General features: G+C 40.4%; 1 protein-coding gene across 1 annotated transcript; it reads left to right on the forward strand.

Annotated features, from left to right (window-relative positions):
• Positions 1-724: 724 nt before the first annotated feature.
• Positions 725-12695, forward strand: FAM162B (family with sequence similarity 162 member B). The gene is made up of 4 exons (XM_032650864.1): positions 725-793; positions 2321-2874; positions 6294-6402; positions 6923-12695. Exons 1-4 carry the CDS (start codon positions 725-727, stop codon positions 6953-6955), a joined length of 765 nt encoding a protein of 254 aa, XP_032506755.1. The 3' UTR covers positions 6956-12695.
• Positions 12696-17306: the final 4611 nt, after the last annotated feature.

A 17306-nucleotide genomic window follows, 5' to 3' on the forward strand; every position in this document is an offset into this window, starting at 1 on the left:
ATATGCAAATTAGATGAACCATTGGACTGAGAAATAACATAGTACAGAACGTGTAAACTGAAACCACTGTGGATTAATAATAAACTCTGTGAGGAGCAAAGATTTTTGTATGCTTACCTGCTATGCTGTAACCTCAGAGCCCAGAACAGTACCCAGCACATAGGAGACATTTAATGAACATTTGTTCAATGAACAAACGAACTGTCCTGGTTTAAAAGAAAGAAAGAAAGGAATATAATTAGTTTTTCTTCTATTAGAAGTTGATTCGAGTTTTTGGTGTTTTTTTTGGTTGTTGTTCCAATTCTAGAGCTAAAGAAAAACATCTCTCATGCAACTGTGTTTTTTTTTTTTTAATGTAGAACACTGCCGAATAGTGATATTTTAATTGCATCAGGAACAGAGAACAGAATGCAAACTGTTCTTTTTCTCATGACATAAGCCACAGCTCTCTTGCCCTGTGGTTCTGCAATGCTAGAGAAGCTTGAGAGAGAAATCATGTATAGATACCTGACATCTGGTTCTCTCCAGGGAAATAAACTTATTTAGTTAGTTTAATATTCCTTGGTTAGTATATATATAATATTATAATATATTATAATATTACAGTAATATATAATATTACTGATTGGCTGTTTCACACAGATGTTTTTCTCTAGCTCTATGGGTATTTTCAGTAATGTGAAGAAAAATAAAATACTAAAGGAGAAAACAACCCATTTGAATAATGGGAGGATTTTCAAGTAGCATATTCCTGCAACCATCAAATATTATCTATGGCAACGTACTTTTTCAGGTAGGAATTCATTCTGTTCATCATGCAACATGTCCTCAAGTATTCAATCTTTTCTTAAACTAGCCCAGATAGAGTCTATTTCATTATTGAAGCTTTTCATTCATTTTTTCATCTATTTAACAGATTAAAATTAAGTATCTACCAAGTGCCAATGTTTCAGCTACACCCTTAGGGAGCTCATTGCCTCCTACAGTTCCCTACAAGAGATTTCATGAATTAAAATGCCCTTGTGTTTGGGGACTAGTTAAAGAATGTGAAGGGAAAGAAACATCTTTAAAGTGTTATGAACGTACCAGGCACATTTAGAGGGGCATTTCTAACCATCCTTTTTAAATAGCGTCCACCCCATGCCTGCTTACTTTTTTTCATCCTGCTTTTTTTTTTCTTCATCTACTAAGCCCCACTTGACATTGTTCACTGCTCTATACCCAGCTCTGAGAAGTCGCTGGCATAGAGTAGGGTTTTTTTGGTAGTTGTTGCATGAACGAACTTGAAAGGAAGCAACTCTTATTTTACAAATGAGACCAAGACAAACGACTTAAATGATTTGCTTATAATTGTGCAATCCTTAAATCACAAATTAGGGGATTAAACCTTAGTGTGAAGGCAAAGCTCATGGTTCCTTCCACAATTGTGTCTCTAAATGCATATTTCTTTACTGAGATATGAATCTGTCCTCTTTTGTTAAAACGTCATTATGTGAAAGACCCAGAGTTACAGAGATCTTGCCTTCAACAGCCTGGACAGTCTAGTTAGGAAGGAAAGAAATATGTGGGGATCCAACTAAAAGTAGGGCAGTGTCTGTGTTGGGAAGGGACCTCCGAGACAGTAAGGAGGAGGGTGCGCTAGCCTGGCTGGGTCCTGGAGAGCACTTTAACGTGGCTGGGGTCTGTAGTCCCTGGAATGTGAGGAAGTAGACTAGGTAGATTCCTTCGGAGTAGCCAGCTTTCCTACAAGCCCTTTCTCTGAGTCCCTGTTCCCATTTAGATACCAGAGAAAAGTGGATTCTCCCCTCTTTTTGAGAGGGAAGATAGAAAAAAAGCTCATTTTGAAGGGAGTTTGAAGAGTTTGTGGTCTAAGAAATAAAGAGGTGGAGAAAACCAGTGGTAGGAACTGAGGTCGTTTTACCTGGAAAAGAGAAAAGGACGGGAGTGGAGAGTGGGGTGAAGAGCTAGCTTCAAAAAACCTCTTCATGGGAAAATCAGAAGTTCGTTGAAAGTCCTGACACTTACTTGGTAAACATCTGAAGCGACCTGAACTTGAAGGCCTGACTGTTGCCCTTCTCTGGAGGAGAGGGTTTAGATTTATTATCTTGGGCACCAAACAGTGGAACCTAAAAAGCTCTGACGGAAACTCGTTTCTACTCCACACCAAGAAACGCCTTTAACACGAGCGGCACGGAGCTGCCTCAGGAGGAAAGTAGTCCCGCCGTCAGGTCGCTCCCGGGCCCCGCCTGGCGACCGTCCCAGCCCCCGTCCCGGGTCGCCGGCTGGGGGCGCAGTCCGGGAACGCAGTCCGGGAACCTAGGGGGCGCACGACAGACTCCGGCTGCGCCTCCGGGGCTCCCCTGGGAGCTGCGCGGGGCGGGGCAGGCGTCCCGGGAGCTCGGTCCCTGGCTCCGGCTGGGTTTCGGCCGGGAGACCAGGGCGCAGCTTGCTCGCCAACGTCGGGCGCCTCCTGCACCTCCGCCTGGGGCGCATCCCCCGCTGCGCCCCGGGAGCGCCCCCAGAAGCCGCGCGGCTGCCCGTCACGTCTCTCCGGCCCCCCGGTCACCCCCAGTACTCCAGCGGCGGGGCCCCCGGCGGCTCGGAGCCCCCAGGCTCCTGTGAGCAGGGACTGGGAACGGCCTGGGAGGGAGGGGTCCGCGGAGAGGCGGGCGAGGAGCCGGGGCTGGGGGACGGAGGCGTGAGCGTGCACTGGTCTTTGTGCCGTCTCTCGGTGCCTCCGTACATCCCTGTCGCTGTCGCAGCAGGGAAGGCCCATAGGGTCCCCGCCGAGCACAAGCCGTCGCAATTAGACAGGGAAATCCTGCTGTGGATCGGGCGTTTCACAACGATGGAGGAGATCCCGCCTCGGATTCCGTAAGTGTGGCCTGTGCCCGGCCCGGGTTGCGTGCGCCCGGCAGGGTCGGCGCCGGGCCTGGGGGTCTCGGGGTCCATCCACTTCCCGACCTCTGCGCACCTTGGAGCGGAGGCGGCCGCGGAGCCACACAGGTCTTCACAGTAACACCTACCACCTTAAGGAATTTACCCACGCCCCCCGAGTGCGGTTAAATGCCAGGCTCCGTGATTGGGCTGTGGGAGCTAAGCTAAGCTTACAGAGAGATTCTTGAAGTCGGGTGAAAATCCAGAAGTTCAGTGGGCACTTCCACCGTCGCTTAGATACCCGCCCCCAGCGAGCTCCGGGCCATGAGACAGTGGAGTATACTTAGGCCAAACGGAAGGCACCGGCCTTGAGTGCACCCGGGTGGCTGAGAGGGAGAGGGGCTCTGGCCTGGGAGGGGAGGGGTAGGGAGGGCGGCTCCCTGAAGCACCCAAGGAAGCATCATGGCTCGAGGGGTGGCTAGAGAGTCTCTGGGAAGAAGCCACATTCATGTGACCTCCTCTTCTGGGGTGGGAGATGTCAGGTGTACGCGGTCCTGCAGCCCTCTTGAGTACGGGTTTACTCGGACTGGAGACCCACGGCGCATCAGCGTCGCTGGCCTTTTCATCATCCCAAACCCAGGACAGAGATTCGCTTGATAAAACTTAAGCTGACAACTTCAACTCCAGGGTAAATGTAATATGTCTTTTTTTAAAAAAGTAAATGTAACCTGTAAAAACCATCTTTCTACAGCTTCAGTTTATGCAAAGCCCAAAAATCTTACGGGAACTTTACAAGGCAGTGGTTACAAGGGGAAGGAAGGAAACTAAGGATAACATCAATCTACTACTTTTTGAACTGATCTCAAAAAAAAACGGGAGACTAGAACTATAAAATCAAATAAAGATTTCAGATGTTCAAATATTATATTTATATGATGTAATCAATGCCTATTAGAATGGATAATGGAAACTGGGCCTACATCTTGTTCTGTGCATATTGCCTACACTTTTATTGATTGTTAATTTATTAGTCACCAAAAGCATCTCAAACAAATGGAAAACAAAATATGGCGGGAAATGTTCATTCAATTATGAATTCTCAAACATTTTTATTCCTTTCTTGTATCAAATTTAATGAGGAATGGACATGGAATTTGAAATAACATGGAATTTGAATCTGTTTTCAGCATTTATTCAACCACGAAGATGTTTTTTAATATTATAAAGCAAATTTTGTTTTCCTTGAGATCTATAGCCTCTAAACTAAAGACTTAGTCCAAAGAAGAAATTAGCCCCAGAAAAGCTTAAAAAGACCATCTTCAGTGTTTTTGGATTTTGAATTCTAGTGCTACACAACAGAGTAATCAAAAATGTAAAGAACCTGCATTATTGTAAATTAATGCTTGTCAAGAGAACCTAGATCCATTTTAGCATGGCTGTATATATGAAGAGACCCATTTTACAGAAATAATTTAATTTCCCCAGGATCACAGTCAAAAGAAATATTATAGGGCTTCCCTGGTGGCACAGTGGTTAAGAATCCGCCTGCCAATGCAGGGGACACGGGTTGGAGCCCTGGTCTGAGAAGGTCCCACATGCCACAGAGCAACTGGGCCCATGCGCCACAACTACTGAGCCTGCGCTCTAGAGCCCGTGAGCCACAACTACTGAGCCTGCGTGCCACAACTACTGAATCCCGCTTGCCTGGAGCCCATGCTCCGCAACGAGAGAAGCCACCGCAATGAGAAGCCCATGCATCACAGCAAAGAGTCGCCCTGGATTACCACAACTAGAGAAAGCATGCACGCAGCAATGAAGACCCAATGCAGCCAAAATAAAATAAAATAAAAAGAAATATTATAAACAGAAGAATTTAACTTTGAGCAAGGTGCCTAGAAAAAGTATTGTAGTTTTGGGTTGAAAACATGAAAGTATTTGAATATTTTATTATTTTCTATAATTTTTAAAAAGCATTGCTATTTAGGAGAGCTATGCCTCCTAAGCCAAATGTTAGATTTACAATATAAACAGCTTTCATTTTTATGCTTTTAATGGACATATAATTAAGTGACCTATAATTTTTGGACCATACACTAATGATATTTAATAATGACTGTACTTTTTCTTTTCTTTTCAGTGTTAAACTGATTTACACTAATGATATTTAATAATGACTGTACTTTTTCTTTTCTTTTCAGTGTTAAACTAATTTGGTATAGCTGTTCAAAGCCAGATGGATGGGTAAAAAAGATCAGATCTTTCAGGTTCCATCTGGAACAAAAGTCAACAACAAGTATAATCTAATAATGTGCTAAAATTCATCTGCTGACAACTACCTTAAAACTTACATTAATCTGCCTAAAATCTGAGGAAAGCAGGCTAGATATTGGTTTTCTGTGTTCTTTCAGCTAGTGGAAAGTTAAAGAAAAAAATTTTCATTTTTAAGAAGAATTGCAAATTGTCTTCCTGGAATTCTTTTTTTATGTGACTACATTCTATTTAAACTTGACAAAGATAAAAAATACTGCTGAATACATTTTCAAAAGTCATTCTTTAATTGTATGTATTTATAAACTGCCACTTCATATTACTGCAAATTTTTAAAATTTATTTTATCATAAAAGCCTACAGGCATGATTACTTTTGTAACACTACTTTGCTAAAATCTGGATAACTTGCATATAACTTTATTAATAAATAAGACTATGCAGTATTCAAATAAGCATATAAAATGTCAGAATAATAATAAGAAAATGAAGGTGTGTTTGTCTTTTCTTCAACAAATCACTGTGATTTTGATCACTTCTTTTGAAAACTTCATGCAGAAGCCACGAAGGAAACACCCATTCCCTAATAGACATTCTCACAAAATATATAATGTATAATAGCAGTATAATAAGAGTCATCTTCACAAAATGTATAATAGTCTCTTTAATGGAGTCAGGATGGGAGGGGGCAAGAAGAGATTTGGAGGCTAGTGAAAAACCAAAATGATGAAAGTAAGTTTTCAGAAACAACCTGTTCAAAACTGAAAACAAAGCCCACTTAATAACACAGGGGCCAAATGAACATGAGTCATAGACATACATAGGCATTAATTCTTACTTTTATCCCAGTCAGTGAAACAAAAATGATGGCGAGCCAGGTCATAATCTCCAGTAGTTATATTTTGAACAGTTAAAAACCAAATATACTGCATTGTCATTTCATAGTGGCTAACATTATTTAGGACCTGAATAAATACCTGTTAACTTGAAATCGGTAAGATAATGGGCTAGCATTTGGAAATCTTTCACATCTGCCATTTGCATTCGGGGACATTTTTGGAATATTTACATAAAAAATCATTGTTTATTATGCCAGTCGGAAAATCATATTGCTTTAATATAATTAACAGAATACACATCTTGGTTTAGGCCAGAAATGATAGATGCTGCAAGTAACAAAGTGCAACTGAAAGCTTGTTACATAATGATTGGACTCACAATCATCGCCTGCTTTGCAGTGATAGCGTCAGCCAAAAGGGTGAGTACCTCTTTAAAGTAAAGATAGACTTGTGAATTTTAAGAAGGATTATGAGCTTTGTTCTCCTTTGGGGGATTACTGCTGTTTTCTCAATGTAAGAACAATTTCATCTCCGACACCTTGAGCCACCTGCATATATTTATCATACTGGAAACAGCATTGTTCATGGAAATTTGAGTCAACAAATTAACTATATGGACAGGAGGGACAGAAGTTTGTTTCCATTTATAAGATAAGCAGAAACAAAAATAACAGTTTATAACATGGTTAAAATCTGCACAGGAAGAACTTTGTTGTATGAAAGTTATCCAGACTACATCATTCCTTAAATCATGAACTCAGTTAGCTATTGCATAGAATCATGAAATAGTTAGAAGTGCAAAAGTTGGAAATGATGACCAAGGTGGGCTAGTTTGCCTGTATCCTGTGTATACGCCCTTTCCTTGTCATCTCCAATATGTAGTTTCTAGAGGGGAATTAAGAGCTAATTACTGTCTAATTTTGCTTCTTGCTCCCCCAGATTCTTTCATCTGCTGATCACTTTTTACCATGAAGAGCAGCCCCACAAATATTGGGAGATATCTGATACATCTCTGTGAGTCATCTGTTCTCTACTCTTAATTTCTCCATCCGTAACAGCTTTCCTCTATTTTGAGCTCTCCTCTGGACACACTCCAGTTTATCAGTGTCCCTCTTCATTGTGATACCTGCAACTGAGTCCCTTAGAGTGCGATTATAACCTCTTTGTTTTTGAACACTGCATTTTAGTAACACAGCCAGAGTTGGAAATAGATTTTGGCAGCCACATCACACAGAATAGTTTGCCTGGATCCATCTTCACTCTCCAGGCACATTTAGCCAATGACCATTCTGCCTAGACCTATGGTCCTGCTCTTCTTTACTTCTCAGGTTTTCAAGGGTATTTGAGCCCAATATTTCACACAGGGACTGGGTCTTCTGAGCTTACTGATGTTATATACATGTCTCCTCATTTCTGTTGGCTCAGCAAAGAGCTTATGCTTTGAAATTATTCTCATCAAATGGAAAATTTCTTAAATGTTTGCTGGGCTGAACACTTAAACATAGAAATAAAGAAACTCAGTCATCTCTTGTTTTTAACCTATCCTAGATAAAATGACTGTCTACCCAGTTGGTGATTCTCTAGCTCCTAAATGAGAGATTGGATTTTGATACTACCTGGACCCTCCGTGTTTCATACCATCTTCCCTTGGTTCCTTATGCTTCAGCCACACTAGTTCTTTTTTGTTTTTTAAGGTGTCAGACCCTTTATTCTCTCTAGGCTTTCCTTCCTTCTCTTGGCCTTACTGTAGCTGACTCATTCTCCTTCTCAGTGAGAGCTTCCACGACCACCCCATCTGAAATGGCCTTGCTCAGGCACTCACTATTTTATTATCTTTCCAACTGCTCTTGAGTAAGTCGTTATATACCAGCAATCCTGTTGACGCCACTTAAGACTATATGCACAATTGGACCACTCCTCACCATCTCTCTTGATATCACCCTGGTCTGAAATAACCACCATCTGTTGCCTAGTTTATTGCAGTATCTTTTAAATGGTCTTACTCTGTCTCTCTTGCCTCTCTCCAATTCACCTTTCATTTTGAATAATTAATGCATGTACCCTAAATAAGATGGTGTCATATAGAGATGGAGAAATGGTTAGCAATTTGAGATGTATTGGGGGGTCAAAAGGATAGAATTTTGTGGTAAATTCAATGTGGGAAGAGGAGAGAAAAAGGAAGAATGACATCAAAAAGCCTGGGGTCTTGCTTTGAGCACCTAGATGGATGGTGCTGCCATTTGTTGAGATGTCTAAGGCTGGGGAAAGAACTGATAGGCATGACAGGCAACATATGTCAAGTCCTCTATTTCGGATATACTGAATGTGAGATGCATATTAGACTTCCATCACTATCTATTTTTATTTTTTCTGCTAAGGACTTTGTTCTTCAGTCTGAGGACCTATAGCTTTCCTCACTTCTGAAAAAGTCTAAGCTGTTATCACTTCAAATATGGCCTCTTTCCCCATTCTGACTATTCTTCCCACCTGTTAAAAATATATGTTGGGGGGGAGACCTTCAAGATGGTGGAGGAGTAAGACGTGGAGATCACCTTCCTCCCCACAAATACATCAAAAATACATCTACATGTGGAACGACTCCGACAGAGCACCTACTGAACGCTGGCAGAAGACCTCAGACCTCCCAAAAGGCAAGAAACTCCCCACGTACCTGCATAGGGCAAAAGGAAAAACAGAGACAAAAGAATAGGGATGAGACCTGCACTTCTGGGAGGGAGCTGTGAAGGAGGAAAGGTTTCCACACACTTGGAAGCCCCTTCATGGGCGGAGACAGGGCTTGGCTGGGTGGAAGCTTTGGAGCCACGGAGGAGAGCGCTGCAATAGGGGTGCAGAGGGCAAAGTGGAGAGATTCCCCACAGAGGATTGGTGCCGACCAGCACTCACCAGCCTGAGAGGCTTGTCTGCTCACCCGCCAGGGCAGGTGGGGGCCAGGAGCTGAGGCTCGGGCTTCGAAGGTCAGATCCCAGGGAGAGGACTGTGGTTGACTGCATGAACACAGCCTGAAGGGGGCTAGTGCGCCACAGCTAGCCGGGAGGGAGTCTGGGAAAAACTCTGGAACTGCCTAAGAGGCAAGAGACCATCGTTTTGGGGTGCACAAGGAGAGGGGATTCAGAGCACCGCCTGAACGAGCTCCAGAGACGGGCGTGAGCCGTGGCTATCAGCACAGACACCAGAGACGGGCATGAGATGCTAAGGCTGCTGCTGCAGCCACCAAGAAGCCTGTGTGTGAGCACAGGTCACTATCCTAACCTCCCCTCCTGGGAGCCTGTGCAGCCTGCCACTGCCAGGGTCCCGTGATCCACAGAAAACTTCTCCAGGAGACCACACCGTGTGCCTCAGGCTGGTGCAAGGTCACACTGGCCTCTGCCGCCACAGGCTCACCCCGCATTCTGCACCCCTTCCTCCCCCCGGCCTGAGCGAGCCAGAACCCCCAAATCAGCTGCTCCTTTAACCCCGTCCTTTCTGAGTGAAGAACAGGCGCCCTCAGGTGACCTACACACAGAGGCGGAGCCAAATCCAAAGCTGAGCCCCTGGGAGCTGTGAGAACAAACAAGAGAAAAGGAAATCTCTCCCAGCAGCCTCAGGGGCAGCAGATTAAATCTCCACAATCAACTTCATGTACCCTGCATCTGTGGAATACCTGAATACACAATGAATCATCCCAAAATTGAGGTGGTGGACTTTGGGAGCAACTGTAGACTTGGGGATTGCTTTCTGCATCTAATTTGTTTATGGTTTTATGTTTATCTTAGTTTAGTATTTAGAGCTTATTATCATTGGTAGATTTGTTTATTGATTTGGTTGCTCTCTTCCTTTTTGTTTTTAATATATATATATTTTTTTTTCCTTTTTCTCTTTTTGTGAGTGTATATGTGTATGCTTCTTTGTGTGATTTTGTCTGTATAGCTTTGCTTTTGCCATTTGTCCTAGGGTTCTCTCTGTCATTATTATTATTATTTTGCATAGTTTTTAGCACTTGTTATCATTGGTGGATTTGGTTTTTGGTTTGGTTGCTCTCTTCTTTCTTTCTTTTTCATTTTAATAACTGTGTTTTATTTTATTTTTTCTTTCTTTCTTTTCTCCCTTTTCTTCTGAGCCATGTGGCTGACAGGGTTTTGTGCTCCAGCTGGATGTCAGGCCTGAGCCTCTGAGGTGAGAGAGCCGAGTTCAGGACATTGGTCCACCAGAGACCTCCCAGCTCCATGTAATATCAAATGGCAAAAGCTCTCCCAGAGATCTCCATCTCAGCACTAAGAGCCAGATCCACTCAACAACCAGCAAGCTACAGTGCTGGACACCCTATGACAAACAACTAGCAAGACAGGAACACAACCCCACCCATTAGCAGAGAGGCTGCCTAAAATCATAATAAGTCCAAAGACACCCCAAAACACAACACCAGACGTGGACCTGCCCACCAGAAAGACAAGATCCAGCCTCATCCACAAGAACACAGGCACTAGTCCCCTCCACCAGGAAGCCTACACAACCCACTGAAACAATTTTAGCCACTGGGGACAGACACCAAATACAATGGGAACTACGAAAATACAGGATGCAAAAAGGAGACACCAAACACAGTAACATAAAAAGAATGAGAAGACAGAAAAACACACAGCAGATGAAGGAGCAAGATAAAAACCCACCAAACCTAACAAATGAAGAGGAAATAGGCAGTCTACCTGAAAAAGAATTCAGAATAATGATAGTAAAGATGATCCAAAATCTTGGAAATAGAATAGAGAAAATGCAAGAAACATCTAACAAGGACCTAGAAGAACTAAAGATGAAACAAGCAACAATGAACAACACAACAAATGAAATTAAAAATACTCTAGATGGGATCAATAGCAGAATAACTGAGGCAGAAGAACGGATAAGTGACCTGGAATATAAAATAGTGGAAATAACTACTGCAGAGCAGAATAAAGAAAAAAGAATGAAAAGAACTGAGGACAGTCTCAGAGACTTCTGGGACAACATTAAATGCACCAACATTCGAATTATAGGGGTTCCAGAAGAAGAGAAAAAGAAAGGGACTGAGAAAATATTTGAAGAGATTATAGTTGAAAACTTCCCTAATATGAGAAATAGTTAATCAAGTCCAGGAAGCACAGAGAGTCCCATACAGGATAAATCCAAGGAGAAACATGCCAAGACACATATTAATCAAACTGTCAACAATTATATACAAAGACAACATATTAAAAGCAGCAAGGTACAAACAACAAATAACACACAAGGGAAAAACGATAAAGTTAACAGCTGATCTTTCAGCAGAAACTCTGCAAGCCAGAAGGGACTGGCAGGACATATTTAAAGTGATGAAGGAGAAAAACCTACAACCAAGATTACTCTACCCAGCAAGGAACTCATTCAGATTTGACGGAGAAATTAAAACCTTTACAGACAAGCAAAAGCAGAGACAGTTCAGCACCACCAAACCAGCTTTACAACAAATGCTAAAGGATCTTCTCTAGGCAAGAAACACAAGAGAAGGAAAAGACCTACAATAACAAACCCAAAACAACTAAGAAAATGGGAATAGGAACATACATATCGATAATTACCTTAAATGTAAATGGATTAAATGCTCCCACCAAAAGACACAGACTGGCTGAATGGATACAAAAACAAGACCCATATACATGCTGTCTACAAGAGACCCACTTCAGACCTAGAGACACATAGAGACTGAAAGTAAGGGGATGAAAAAAGATATTCCATGCAAATGGAAACCAAAAGAAAGCTGGAGTAGCAATTCTCATATCAGACAAAATAGACTTTAAAATAAAGACTATTAGAAGAGACAAAGAAGGACACTACATAATGATCAAGGGATCGACCCAAGAAAAAGAGATAACAATTGTAAATATTTATGCACCCAACATAGGAGCACCTCAATACATAAGGCAAATACTAACAGCCATAAAAGGAGAAATCGACAGTAACACATTCATAGTAGGGGATTTTAACACCCCACTTTCACCAATGGACAGATCATCCAAAATGAAAATAAATAAGGAAACACAAGCTTTAAATGACACAACAGACCAGATAGATTTAATTGATATTTATAGAACATTCCACCCAAAATCGGCAGGATACACTTTCTTCTCAAGTGCACATGGATCATGCTCCAGGATAGATCATATCTTGGGTCACAAATCAAGCCTTGGTAAATTTAGGAAAATTGAAATTGTATCAAGTATCTTTTCTGACCACAACGCTATGAGACTAGATATCAATTACAGGAAAAGACCTGTAAAAAATACAAACACATGGAGGCTAAACAATACACTACTTAATAACGAAGTGATCACTGAAGAAATCAAAGAGGAAATCAAAAAATACCTAGAAACAAATGACAATGGAGACACGACAACCCAAAACCTATGGGATGCAGCAAAAGAAGTTCTAAGAGGGAAGTTTATAGCAATACAATCCTACCTTAAGAAACAGGAAACATCTCGAATAAACTACCGAACCTTGAACCTAAAGCAATTAGAGAAAGAAGAACAAAAAACCCCCAAAGTTACCAGAAGGAAAGAAATCATAAAAATCATATCAGAAATAAATGAAAAAGAAATGAAGGAAACGATAGCAAAGATCAATAAAACTAAAAGCTGGTTCTTTGAGAAGATAAACAAAATTGATAAACCATTAGCCAGACTCATCAAGAAAAAAGGGAGAAGACTCAAATCAATAGAATTAGAAATGAAAAAGAAGTAACAACTGACACTGCAGAAATACAAAAGATCATGAGAGATTACTACAAGCAACTCTATGCCAATAAGATGGACAACCTGGAAGAAATGGACAAATTCTTAGAAATGTACAACCTGCCAAGACTGAATCAGGAAGAAATAGAAAATATGAACAGACCAATCACAAGCACTGAAATTGAAACTGTGATTAAAAAATCTTCCAACAAACAAAAGCTTAGAACCAGATGGCTTCACAGGCGAATTCTATCAAACAACGGGAATAGGAACATACATATCAATAATTTCCTTAAATGTAAATGGACTAAATGCTCCGACCAAGACACAGACTGGCTTAATGGATACAAAAACAAGACCCATATATATGCTGTCTACAAGAGACCCACTTCAGACCTAGAGACACATAGAGACTGAAAGTAAGGGGATGGAAAAAGATATTCCATGCAAATGGAAACCAAAAGAAAGCTGGAGTAGCAATTCTCATATCAGACAAAATAGACTTTAAAATAAAGAGTATTAGAAGAGACAAAGAAGGACACTACATAATGATCAAGGGAATCAATCCAAGAAAAAGAGATCTCAAACTCTTCCAAAATATAGCAGAGGGAGGAACACTCCCAAACTCATTCTACGAGGCCACCATCACCCTGATACCAAAACCAGACAAGGATGTCACAAAGAAAGAAAACTACAGGCCAATATCACTGATGAACATAGATGCAAAAATCCTCAACAAAATACTAGGAAACAGAATCCAGCAGCACATTAAAAGGATCATACACCATGATCAAGTGGGGTTTATCCGAGGAATGCAAGGATTCTTCAATATACGCAAAACAATCAACATGATACACCATATTAACAAATTGAAGGAGAAAGACCATATGATCATCTCAATAGATTCAGAGAAAGCTTTCGACAAAATTCAACACCCATTTATGATAAAAAACCCTGCAGAAAGTAGGCATAGAAGGAACTTTCCTTAACATAATAAAGGCCATATATGACAAACCCACAGCCAACATCGTCCTCAATGGTGAAAAACTGAAACCATTTCCACTAAGATCAGGAACAATACAAGGTTGCCCACTCTCACCACTCTTATTCAACATAGTTTTGGAGTTTTAGCCACAGCAATTAGAGAAGAAAAGGAAATAAAAGGAATCCAAATCAGAAAAGAAGTAAAGCTGTCACTGTTTGCAGATGACATGATAGAGTACATAGAGAATCCTAAAGATGCTACCAGAAAACTACTAGAGCTAATCAATGAATTTGGTAAAGTAGCAGGATACAAAATTAATGCACAGAAATCTCTTGCATTCCTATACACTAATGATGAAAAATGTGAAAGTGAAATCAAGAAAACACTCCCATTTACCATTGCAACAAAAAGAATAAAATATCCAGGAATAAACCTAAGGAGACAAAATGCCTGTATGCAGAAAATTATGACACTGATGAAAGAAATTAAAGATGATACAAAGAGATGGAGAGATATATCATGTTCTTGGATTGGAAGAATCAACATTGTGAAAACGACTCTACTACAGAAAGCAATCTACAGATTCAATGCTATCCCTATCAAACTACCACTGGCATTTTTCACAGAACTAGAACAAAAAATTTCACAATTTGTATGGAAACACAAAAGACCCCGAATAGCCAAAGCAACCTTGCGAAAGAAAAACGGAGCTGGAGGAAGCAGGCTCCCAGACTTCAGACTATACTACAAAGCTACAGTAATCAAGACAGTATGGTACTGGCACAAAAACAGAAATATAGGTCAATGGAACAGGATAGAAAGCCCAGAGTTAAACCCACGCACATATGGTCACCTCATCTTTGATAAAGGAGGCAGGAATGTACAGTGGACAAAGGACAGCCTCTTCAATAAGTGGTGCTGGGAAAACTGGACAGCTACATGTAAAAGTATGAGATTAGATCACTCCCTAACACCATACACAAAAATAAGCTCTAAGTGGATTAAAGACCTAAATGTAAGGCCAGAAACTATCAAACTCTTAGAGGAAAACATAGGCAGAACACTCTATGACATAAGTCACAGCAAGATCCTTTTTGACCCACCTCCTAGAGAAATGGAAATAAAAACAAAAATAAACAAATGGTACCTAATGAAACTTCAAAGCTTTTGCACAGCAAAGGAAACCATAAACAAGACCAAAAGACAACCCTCAGAATGGGAGAAAATATTTGCAAATGAAGCAACTGACAAAGGATTAATCTCCAAAATTTACAAGCAGCTCATGCAGCTCAATAACAGAAAAACAAACAACCCAATCCAGAAATGGGCAGAAGACCTAAATAGACATTTCTCCAAAGAAGATATACAGACTGCCAACAAACACATGAAAGAATGCTCAATATCATTAATCATTAGAGAAATGCAAATCAAAACTACAATGAGATATCATCTCCCACTGGTCAGAATGGCCATCATCAAAAACTCTAGAAACAAATGCTGGAGAGGGTGTCGAGAAAAGGGAACACTCTTGCACTGCTGGTGGGAATGTGAATTGGTACAGCCACTATGGAGAACAGTATGGAGGTTCCTTAAAAAACTACAAATAGAAGTACCGTATGACCCAGCAATTCCACTACTGGGCATATACCCTGAGAAAACCATAATTCAAAAAGAGTCATGTACCAAAATGTTTATTGCAGCTCTATTTACAATAGCCAGGAGATGGAAACAACCTAAGTGTCCATCATTGGATGAATGGATAGACGATGTGGCACATATATACAATGGAATATTACTCACGCATAAAAAGAAACGAAACTGAGCTATTTGTAATGAGGTGGATGGACCTAGAGTCTGTCATACAGAGTGAAGTAAGTCAGAAAGAGAAAGACAAATACTGTATGCTAACACATATATATGGAATTTAAGAAACATAAAAATCTCATGAAGAGCCTAGGGGTAAGACAGGAATAAAGACAGAGACCTACTAGAGAATGGACTTGAGGATATGGGGAGGGGGAAGGCTAAGCTGTGACAAAGCGAGAGAGTGGCATGGACATATATACACTACCAAACGTAAGGTATATAGCTAGTGGGAAGCAGCCGCATAGCACAGGGAGATCAGCTTGGTGGTTTGTGACCACCTAGAGGGGTGGAATAGGGAGGGTGGGAGGGAGGGAGACGCAAGAGGGAGGAGATATGGGAACATAGGTGTATGTATAACTGATTCACTTTGTTATAAAGCAGAAACTAACACACCGTTGTAAAGCAATTATACTCCAATAAAGATGTAAAAAGAAAAAAAAAAGTTGGAATGCTCAGAAAATAGTCATGCTGAAACCCTAAACAAAGAATGTATTAAATTTTGCCATGCTTTTTTAGAACAGTTTAAAAAAACAACCATAACTGAAAGGGAACAGGAGGTATCCCTCAAAAGTAATATTGTCCAAAGTTTAAAACTCCCAATTTTTAAATAACAGGTACTTTGGGGAATTGCACATTAAATTCCCTAAACTGCCTACTGTTTCCAAATTTAAATATTTATGCATAAACTAGTGAACACTCCAAGCTCTTTACTTGGTGGGGTTGCTCCCAATCAACATTTTAGTTCTGGTAGTGCTATAGAGCAGTGCTTGCAAGTGCAACTACTTGAAATTTTTATTTCAAAACAGAATGGAAAATTGAAATGTTAAAGTGCTACTAGTAATGATATGATGTATGTATCTCTTAAAACTTAAACTACTGAAGCAAACATGAATATCATTAGATGTCCTGAAAGGGGGGAATCATATGCTCATTTAATTTCAGTGGTAAACTGTTCAAATATGAAAGGAAAAAAATGAAAGAACAAATATACAACTGAGCAAACACATAATTAAAGGGTATACTTAAGGATTTCTGCAATGGGAACTCCACTGCGTGTTTAAATCTATTGTTTGACCTGTACATTATATTTTCATACATTTTCAGGAATTCATTTCCCACTAAAATTGCTGACCACTTTACTGGGAGCAAGAAACCCTAAAAATAATTGATCCAATTAGTTTCACTATTCTGTGATTAACATAGTTTCAAATACTGAAGGAAATGACGCCAGCCAAAACAAACAAACACCCCGCCCCACAAAAAAAATGAACAACAGAAAACCATGGTAATGGAAGAAGAAAAAAATAAAAACAGTAAGCTAGGAGGGCCTAAGCTTGGCTACTGTGTGATTTTGTGTTTCACAGTATTAAGGAAGTAAAATCAGACATTCCCTCGTATTTATTAGGTTTAAAACTCTAAGCCTTAAATAAATGCATTGTACTGCATTAAAATAACAGAAAAGGAAAAATAATCTCAGCTGAAACATGTGAATGTCCCACTAGCTGCCAAGACTTGAGCTACAAAGATAAATTGGATATGTTCCCCGTTACAGCTGAATATACAAGTTCTAAAATAAAAGCAACATACTACTTTATCAGATAATGCTACCAATGAAATCTTACTGGTTTTAGAAAGGGGATGGAATTTTAATGAATCAGGGCATCTATTTTTGCTTTATTAGGCATATACAATCATAAGTGAAAACAAATGAAACAGACACTTATATAAA

Source organism: Phocoena sinus, chromosome 12, assembly GCF_008692025.1.
Source record: "Phocoena sinus isolate mPhoSin1 chromosome 12, mPhoSin1.pri, whole genome shotgun sequence".
NCBI lineage: Eukaryota > Metazoa > Chordata > Mammalia > Artiodactyla > Phocoenidae > Phocoena > Phocoena sinus.

What these genes read in the sequence shown, in the direction of transcription:
- FAM162B (XM_032650864.1), top strand. Translation starts at nt 725, where the DNA reads ATGGGAGGATTTTCAAGTAGCATATTCCTGCAACCATCAAATATTATC. An exon ending in ATGGCAACGTACTTTTTCAG is followed by an intron (nt 794 to 2,320) that starts GTAGGAATTCAT and finishes CCGGGAACCTAG; the next exon opens with GGGGCGCACGACAGACTCCG. An exon ending in TGATAGCGTCAGCCAAAAGG is followed by an intron (nt 6,403 to 6,922) that starts GTGAGTACCTCT and finishes TTGCTCCCCCAG; the next exon opens with ATTCTTTCATCTGCTGATCA.